We start from the raw sequence: 10,371 nt of genomic DNA, 5'->3' as shown, positions 1-10,371 counted from the left end.
ACGGCGATCTATTTTTCCATAAAGACCTTTTTCAATTATGCATTAATAATTCTTATACAGCTGCTTTATGTTGCAAATTGAACATCGAGTACTTTCTAAACATTCAATACACAGATGACAACAAGCAAGATGATCACAGGGTATGAAAACATATGTGCGCTCGTTAGCAAGACACACCGTAGAAGTGTCTATAGAAGATACTTCTTTTGAAGTATTTTGATTATCCTTGAGATTCCAATTCACAGCGTAGTATGGAAGCTCTTCTGTAGAAGCGCTATTGTCAATTAAAGGCAAATATTCATTTTTGGACACTTCATAAATGGATTTGTCATCTGTAAAGAAAATAATGAAAATATATATAGAAATTCACTGAATTGTCTTATTTTCCTTTCATTCTGCTACATTAGTATTTTATAGTTTAATTACCTTTAGCAATTAAATTATTTTCTTATCATTTTTTTTTGGTTTCTTTGTTTCTTTGATAATTTATTTGTTTTAGTAACTTTTTTGTTTGATGTTTCATCTATCTTATGTAGTACCACGTATAAGTTTGGTAATTTTGGAAAATTATTATTTTGCTCCAGTGCAGTTTTATGTTCTCTATTTAAATTTTCTGTTAAGAAATAGAAATATGTTAATAATTTTAATTTGTACATAATATAAGAACATTATAGTACAATAAAAAAGTTAACTTTAAAATATCTTTTTTAAAATTAATCAATTAGTACAATAAAACATTTAATTTACTTAAAAATATCTTTTTTAAAATTAATCAATACATTTTATAAAATATAAAAATAAATTGATTTTATGATTTCTAAATCTAAATTTTGATAAATATACAGGGTGTCCCAAAACTACCGTATATTCTCTTAACAGTGGATTTTTTTGGAATATTCTAAGACGAAAATCTTAATATTAAAATATTGTGGCTATAATAGTTTTTAAATAATTTGCAATTAAAGTTTACAAATCGTAGAACTGATATTTTGCACGTTCAGGCACAGTGTTATGACAAATGATAAAAGTGATACCACGAACAATGTCAAGATCCTTGAACATCAAGATTTTTTTACAAATATGTAATATTTTTATTAAGAAGTTATTTCTGCTTCTATTCGGAACATCTATTTGTACATTACATACGTATAATTAATATTGGATCACATTATAAAATATTAATTCAAGCTATAGATATTACGATAAGTGTCAAAATAAATTTAAACTATGTTCACATTTGTCATAACACCATGCCTAAGTGCGCGAAATGTCAGGTGTATGATTCGTTAACTTTAATCGTGAATAATCTAAAAACTACTTAGCCTCAACATTTTCGTATTAGGATTTTCGTTTTAGAATATTCCATAGAACCTACTGTTATAAAGGACATTCTGTGCTTTTGGAACACCCTGTATATGAGAACATAAATAAAGAAAATAAGGTTACACATTTTCATAAAAAAAGAGAGGATAATATTGATATTAACGAAAACCCCTAGGCCACAAAATTCAAAATTCTGCATGTTAGTGACACCGTGTAAGTAATAATCTGTCAGTTAGCGGAACCTTTTTGACATATGCGCGCACAAATATAAAATAATCAAACCTTTTTGATATATGCATGCTCGTATGTAAAATAAAAAATATTTTATAAAATATCTTATAAAAGATTAAATACATTGCGGCATTTAATAAAAAAAATTAAATTAAATTAAATTATAATAAGTTAATTTGTAACGTTGCGTATATAAAAGCTAATAATAAAATACTGTTGCTCAATAATTATTACTTTTGTACAAGAAATTACTAAACAAAAATAATTAATCAGTAGCTAATGTTTTACTATAAGAGTATTGTTCATGTAACATTGTACATATTACATATGTAACATTATATAATATTAAATTTTATCCCCTTTTTTCTGAAAAATATGTGTAACCAAAAATGACAATTAAATAATAAATTTAAATGTAAAAGAATAAAAATGTATTATAAAATTTTTCATAATATGTAGACTAAATTGTAAAAATAATAATAATGTAATAATGTAATAGTTATGTAATATTAGCTGTGTTCAGCGGAGAAAGTAGATCAATGAGTAATTAGTTATTCTTTATTATGATTGGTTTCTGCATTTAAATTTAGCAAAGATCTAAAGGCAAGAATGAATTATATTAACAAATTACTAAGCACTCACTAATCTGCCTTTTCTACTAAACACAGACATTAAGATTTGCATGATTACCCTTATCAGTATTTAATAAGTCCCATTTTCTTTTGCAGCACTTTGCATGTGAAGTATTCGTCTCTTTAAGATTTAATTCTTGTAAGGGCGTTTGCCGTTTTATATTAATTTTTGCTTCATTTTCTGTATTGCATAATGTGTTTGAATTTGTTTCAGGATGCACATAATTATATCTTTGATCAAATATTGGATTATTATTATTTCCTGTAAAAATGCAATTTATATTAATATCTAATAAAAAATATATATTCGTGAAATGTGTTGTTTAAAATGTTAATTTAATTTTTAATATAGATATTTAATATTTTTTAATGATATTATATCTCTGCAAGATATTTTTAATGATATAACATCTTTGAAATTTCTGTGTATACAGGATGTTTCTTAAAGACTGCCCACTAATAGCTTTATTTCTTATCTAAAATTAAGTCAAAAAGTCCTAAATTATTTATAATGCTTATTGTTTAATAAAGCAGTAATTATTAAATAAAGTTAATACAATCAGCATCGTTCTTTAAACATACACGTGTCAGTGAACCACACACTTGGTAGTGTATGTAAGCGTTTTGTTGCTAAATTCGCTACACATACTATTAAACGCGTACATCAGAGAGAGAAGAAAGAAGGCGGCGAGAGTAATGAGGGAAGTCTGGGGGATAGGGAAAAGAATGTGGAGAAAGGATTGGAAAAGAAGGATCTGGCTATTCGACACTTTGATATGAACTGTGATGGGATACGGGGCGGAAGTATGGGGTTGGAAGGAAAGAATGGAGGTAGAAAGTATACATGAAAGATATCTCAGATGGATATTTGGACTAAATTGGAGGACGCCTGGTTATATGGTGAGAGATGAAGTGGAGAGAGAGAAGATGAGAGGCAGAGCAAGTAAGAGAGCATGGAAATTCAAAAAGAAACTGGAGGAGGGCAAGGGAGGGGGAATAGCGAGGAAATGTCTGGAAGAGATGAAGGAGAGATGGAAGAAGGGGAAGATAATAGGAAAATGGGAGCAGGAAAGAAAGAGCTATCTAGAAAAATTAGGGGTGAGAGTTGAAGAGGAGGAAGAATTGGAAGTTGAAAGTTTAGAGAGTAGAGAAAAATTGAAACAAAAGCAAGAAAAGAGAGAGGAGATCGCAGACTCGAGTTACAACCGGTGGTATAAGTTTATAAGGAAGGAAGGGATCCCGGAATACTTAGAGAAAGACTGGGAGGAAACAAGGTGGAGTAGGATTGCAAGATTTAGACTAGGTAATGAAATTAGGGAAGGGCTATATTGGGAAAAGGAAGAGAATAGAAGGTGTAGGATGTGTGGGAGGAAAGAGGAAACATGGGAACACATATGGGAAGAGTGTACGAGATGGGAGAAGTGGGATGGAGAGGTGTGGCAGGAGGTAGTGGGGAGGTTACTGGAAGAGAAGGGAGAGGGAGAGGAATGGATGAAAGCGATAGAGGAAATGAGAGAGAGGGAGGAGAATGGAAGTGGTGGATGAGAGAATGGTATAAATGGAAGAATGCAAAGGAAACGGAGGTCCAACCTTAGAGATAAGTTAGAGATAAGCTAGATAATAAGCGTAAACATAAGGCGAGCGATGGGCGAACGAGCGAGAAGGACGAGGGAGCGAGTAGAAGAAAAAAGAATAAGGACACGGTGTACAAAACGTGTATGTGTGTACAGGCAAAAGTAGATTAAGTAGGTTTTGTAATATATTTGTACAAGGTTGGGTACGTCCTTTCAAAACGCCAATGTGATATGATGGAAGATGCCGGAAAAGATGGTGTAAAACTGTACAGGGTTGGGTACGTCCCTACAAAACGCCCTTTTAGACCTTGGGGTAATAAAGTATCCATTATCCACTATTAAACGCGTAGCTCACTGATATATGTTCATCTAAAGAATGATGCTGATTGGATTAACTGAATTTAATAATTATTGATAATTTATTGCACACGGAAACGTAAACTATACCGAACGTGATCTGATGTGTTCGTTTTAGTTGCACTGCACTAGTGTCATAAATTAAAGTGAGACAAGTATATTTTTTTTTACTCTAACTTATTACACTAGTTCAGTAGTGCAACTAAAACAAAAACAGACCTGAGATCACGGCTTTTATGAGATTAAATGGTCGCGACAGACTTTTGCATAACGCATAATACATAACGCATAAGGAAATCAACCAGAGTTTTTTATTTCCACCCTGGAGAGATAAATGAAGGACTTGGATTGGTTGATTTCCTTATGCATTATGTATTATGCACTGTGCAAAAGTTTGTGTCGCGGTCTTAACTGAACGGCGCATAAGCTACGTGTAGACTCTATTGAAAATATGTATGTACACACGACGTCATTAATGCCTGCATCTCTGAAGTTGGCCGTATTCAGAGTTTATCTTTCTCCTTCTACTGCTTTCCACAAGAGAAAGATAAACTTTAAACGCAGCCAACTTTATATGGGTAGTCATTAAATGACGTCGTGTGTACATATTAAATGCGCTAAAGAATTGAAAAAGGTTTCGGAAGAGTGTAAAAGATGTACTATAGTATTTCCAAATCCGAATATGACATAAACACATGACATATATATATATATATATATATATATATATATATGAAAATTATGTAAGTTTTTATAATAGTTAAACATACGTAATATATATTATTATTTTCAGTATTTACTTAGACATTGATCAAATTTACATTATTAACTTTTTTTATTCTTTTCATTTCATCAGTTTTATTTTCTGTTGCAGTATGGAAAAGATAGTTCTAAAATAAGATGTAGGAAAAACAATATATCAAAGTGATAAGGTTGAGTCAAAATTCCAATTCTTTTAAATAAGTTATTTATGTCATAAAGTTAATTTTTGCCAACCCCTTAATCAATAAGTAAATTTTATAAAATAAATATTATAAAATAAAATGTCTGTAGTATTCACTCAATGTTACATATGAATGTTTCATTTAGATGCGCTTCATGTTAACAACGTATGAATTAATTCAATTGAAATAAAAAAAACTACTTTATTTATGTTTAAATATTACGTCTAATCAAATTGTTTTTATTTTTCTATTTGAATGTAGTAAACGTTTACTTTATTGATTTTGACTACTTTCAATTTTGAAAAAAATATAAAAGTCTCTTTCTATTTAATGTATGTATAAAAACACATGTTTAAAGGACACTGTAAAAATAGCGACTAAACATTAAAGTTAAAGTTTCTTGGAAAATCGAAAACTGGTCACATCAATGCAAATCATTAATTAGATTTTACACTCTTTAAGAAGCATCAAATTTAACACCTATTTAATATTTTAATATATACGATATCATGTATGAAAACTTTACTCATAAAATATTGATTTCTTTCTACAAAGTTAAAATTATATTGGCAGGATTATAAATGCATGTATTTTACATAATAAAGTACGTAAAAAAAATTTGGGACAATGCTTAATATATGATTAAGAATTAAAAATTGTTATCTCTAGTTGTTAGTGTAAATATTTAAGAAATATAAATAGAAATTTTGTATATTTTATATACATTTAAAGTGTCAATATTCCAATTAGATATATGTTGTCAAAATCATAAACTTATATGCACACATAGACTAATAATAAGCGCTTTCAAATTAAAAAAATACATATACATATACAAGAGAGAGAAAGAGAGAGAAAAAAAAGAGCATGTTAATTAAACTTTTGTTATAAGATATATGTACTTAAAATAATTGTATTTTTACCAAAAGTTAAAATTTATGTGCTTTAAATAACTATTCATTATTGTTAATGAACATACCTTCTAAGAGTAAATCATTTTTCAAAATATCTTCACATGTGTCGTTGAAGGAACGTAGAAAACTATTGAGATGTAGTCTATAAAAAATGAAAAGTACAACTTTGTTGTATATTACATCTATAAAAATATGGAAAACAGTAATAAAATGTATAATACAAAATGCAGAAAAGATAGATATTAATACAAATATTTTTAAATAAAAGTTGTTTTGCGATAAATTCATTAATTTCAACAATTGATCTAAAGGAAAATATAGAAAAACAAGAATCGTATATAACTAATAGCAAAAAAAAATGGCACAATAGTAACAATAAATAATTTTGAATAACATTGAATTTTGTGTAAATAAAGCGATTTACTTATATTAATCAACTCTTTTTTTTTTTAATTTTTTTGAATTTTTGATTCATTAAAAAAGTCAAAAAACGAGATAGTGTATATATGTACACACAGCAAGAATAAAATCTATATAAATATAATAAAAATTATGTTTTAAGATATTTAATATTTAATAATTTAATATATGTATAGCAGACAATACATCGTAAAAAATTTACTTTTTAAATTTAAGCAGGATTACAAGAAAAGTACATTTATGGAAAGTGATATGCCTGCTTATGATATTGTATTTGTTATTGAAAATAAAGTCAAAGTCTAATTAATATTTAATTATTTTTTAAAATGTAAATTTTATATATTATAAATTATAACGTAACATAATGTTTCACAAATTTATATCATGTAAAATATAATATTTTTATATTATTTACCTAATCTTCATATTTTTTATAAAATTATTTTTTCAAGATGCAATAATTTTTTTATTTCAATTGTGTAAAATTATCTATTTAATTTCTGTATAAGAAATTTTTTAACAAGCAACAAGCAAGAAGGAAAGAATAGAAAGAAAAATTTTGATGAAGCCAAAGGGGAAAAGTTATAAAATGTTTAAATATACGGAAATATTAGAAATGAAAAAATATAAATGCAAATTTAGTACATTTATAAAGATAAAAAATGTAAGGATGAGTGTGTTAAGAAATTGTCTATGTAAACTGTATTAAATGATAAGGATACATGATATAAAAATGTACAATATTATGATATAAAATAATTGTAAAATTACCAAATTATAAATAAATATAGAAACAAAAATATAAAAAACATCTTTTTTGACAAAAAATAATATAATAAATAATATATATATATTTATTTATTATAATATATATTACTTATTATATTATTTTTTGTCAAAAAAGACGTTTATATATATATATATATACTAACCTGCCCGTTGCAAAATATTTTTGAAGTTTCAGTATTTTATTGTCTCGGATTTTGCTTTTAATACTTGTATAATGCCCACTTATTTCAGTACTCTTTAAACGTTTAAGCTTCAGTTCCTCATCAATAATTAATTTTCGTAAGTTATCTATGAATAAAATAATTTTTACTTTGTTCATTTTGTATATTTTGTATAACATAAAAAAGTGTTATAGAAGCATTACCTAAAAAACTCCAAATGTTTTGGGATTTGCCGAATTTTCTTCCTACTATACTGTGAAAGCATTCTGTTATATTATTTGTCCTTGCAGGACAATCATAAACACTGACTTTTGAGGCTAATGGTAACCAAGTTTTGCGTACATATGCTAAAAAATCGTTAACTGCAGGGTATTCCTGAGAAATTTGATCCACTTCCAGTTGTATAAAAGAAAGCGCTTCTTCAAAACAATCAGAAGGAATCAATGCCATAGTCATGATCATCGATAAAACACTTTTTGGTGCATCCATTAATCCCAATCGTCGCCATTGACGCAAAAGTGCCTGGTAAGTGAACATTGATATATTTATGTATTTGAATGACTTTGATTTTTATATTAATTTTTATATAAAATGAAAACAAGATATAAATTATTATGTAAAATGATAATACTTGATTATAGTGAAACCAGCATCCATGTATTTCTGCTGTTGGAAATTGTTCATTTATCACCTTCATGGCTGCCATCTCATAATCGCTCATTATAAACTTTAAATTTTGTTGAAGCACTGGTGCTAACTCTATAATTCTGTTCCAAATAGCTCTGTACATATTACTGGAACGACTTTCGCACAGAATAAAGATCATAGCAATACCCTAAAAATATAATATATATATAAACAGTAGTAACCTTCATATTAAAATTAAACAATACATTTAAATATATAATGGTATAACAAATAATCTAATTTGTTAGTTTTAAGTTAATTTAAAATTTTAAAATTTTATTATTTTTAAGTAATTTAAAAAAGTAGACATTTAAAAAATATATAAATTTATTATAAAAAATAAAAAATGTTTTTTTATATAATATCCAATTTTATGGTGTATGTACATACATAAAATCATATTATCTTTTTAAATTATTTTAAAATTTGTATATGTTTCTTAAATGAGATCAATATTAAAATAATATATATATATATATATATATATATATATATATAGGGGGGAGTCCGGGAGACTTGACCATAGAGGAGAGTTGAACCACTTCAAATATCTCGTTCAAATTTTGAACAAAGAGCTCAATCCGAGCACGTTAAAACACGTTTGTCTCAATCACAGTCGAAACGCACTACCAATCGTCATGTTGTCACGTGCTCGGATTGAGCTCTTTGTTCAAAATTTGAACGAGATATTTGAAGCGGTTCAATTCTCCTCTATGGTTAAGTCTCCCAGACTTCCCCTATATATATTATACATATAAAATAATATATTTAAAAAAATAATTGAAAAATAAATTTTTATTATAACTTTTACAGATTCAATTTCAACAAACTGTAATTATGACATAATATGCAATGTTATTATATACCCTCATACTTACTACATTCATATGTCGGGTATGTATTGTATACATTTGACTCATCAATGGTACACGTGGAACAATCTAAAAAGTTAACATTGTTTTAAATATGTTTATATTTTTGATACATAAATATAATAGAAAAATGTAAAAATAGTATAATTTTAGAAGAAATGCGAACTTACATGAAATGTTCCATCCACATAAAGTTCTGTTGATTTTTGTAACTCTTGCAATAGCTCATTACTTGTAAATATTAATGCCTTTTTTCCATCGCTGCAAATGACGTGCCCTTTGTAAAATTGTTCAAGAGGTTCATACGTTGATAAAGTTCTAATAAAAGTCTCCATATCTCTTGGTAAACTTGGGCGAAGTTTTAATCTTTCACGATACAATGAATACTTTAACGTTCCGTATGACAATGTTGCAGCAGTTTCAGGATACCTGTGTTAAAAGCCATAAATATAAGCTACAACTAAGAATTACAGTTAAAAAATATATAAAATTTGAAATATACTTACTTTCTGCAGACACTATCAAATATTTCTTTCAAAGGTAAAGATGTATCTCTGCAAAGTTGCAACATTTCTTGTTTCATGGCAAATTGTTTTGCTTTCCATTGTACTTTAAGATGATTATGATCTTGAACTATATGTATTTTGCCATCCTTATCAATTTTAAGAGTGCCAGGACATTTTGTAGATCGACGAGTGTTACACCGTAGAATATTTGTATTTCGCGAATCTTTGTTGTAAGTGTAATCATCGTAAACATAAATAATGCTACCAGGTTTTTTTCCACATATTTCTTCCATCTGGAAAACAATAAATAAATAAATATATATCTTAATTTTTAAAAAATAATAAAAATGTAAAGAATGAAGTTAGATAAAGAATGAACCACTTCTTGCAAAATATATAAAATTTCACGATTATGTAAGTAAAATAGAAATACAGCATGAACATAATTATTATAATACAATAAAAATGCTATTATAACACACATATACGAAGCACCACAAAAGCAGCAGTTAAATAAAAAAATATGTAACGTAAAAATCGAGGAAAATATGCATACGTACGCACTTTTAAAAGTTTTTATTATGTTCTATTTCAATTATGAAATTTCATAATTGCTTATAGCGAATTCGACCAATCGAGTTCGCTATTAGAGACACAACACGAGCACATAATTACAACAAAAGGGCTATTACAACATGCGCATTTTAGGCAGATAACGAGCAGAGGTTAAATTAGTATAATGCACGTTTCAGTATACAACAAGCGGAAAATATTTTTCTTATCGTCGGTTACTTACGTCGAGATGTAGGCAGTCAAGGAATGCGTCCAATGTATGAAAAAATACGTTGCTACTTGTCGCAACGTCTTTCAGTATATTTCTCTTTAAATATACAGCTAGCTACTTGAACTTACACCACGAGCATTACAACAAAGGCGTTATTACAACAAAGGCATTATTACA

The 10,371-nt window shown here is 27.6% G+C and overlaps 1 protein-coding gene across 1 annotated transcript; it reads right to left on the bottom strand.

The window, feature by feature from the left end:
- Window position 1: 1 nt before the first annotated feature.
- Window positions 2-10,365, bottom strand: LOC112462178. The gene is made up of 11 exons (XM_025027806.1): window positions 10,207-10,365; window positions 9,411-9,703; window positions 9,075-9,333; window positions 8,911-8,973; window positions 7,977-8,180; window positions 7,549-7,867; window positions 7,328-7,472; window positions 6,041-6,117; window positions 2,245-2,448; window positions 427-613; window positions 2-332 (listed from the first exon to the last, which is right to left on the bottom strand). Exons 2-10 carry the CDS (start codon window positions 9,701-9,703, stop codon window positions 441-443), a joined length of 1,737 nt encoding a protein of 578 aa, XP_024883574.1. The 5' UTR covers window positions 10,207-10,365; the 3' UTR covers window positions 2-332; window positions 427-440.
- Between the last annotated feature and the right edge of the window lie 6 nt (window positions 10,366-10,371).

This window comes from Temnothorax curvispinosus, unplaced genomic scaffold (genome assembly GCF_003070985.1).
Source record: "Temnothorax curvispinosus isolate PA1 unplaced genomic scaffold, ASM307098v1 QBEX01012021.1, whole genome shotgun sequence".
NCBI lineage: Eukaryota > Metazoa > Arthropoda > Insecta > Hymenoptera > Formicidae > Temnothorax > Temnothorax curvispinosus.
The sequence above is the reverse complement of the archived record's forward strand: the minus strand, read 5'-3'. Positions and strand labels throughout refer to the sequence as shown.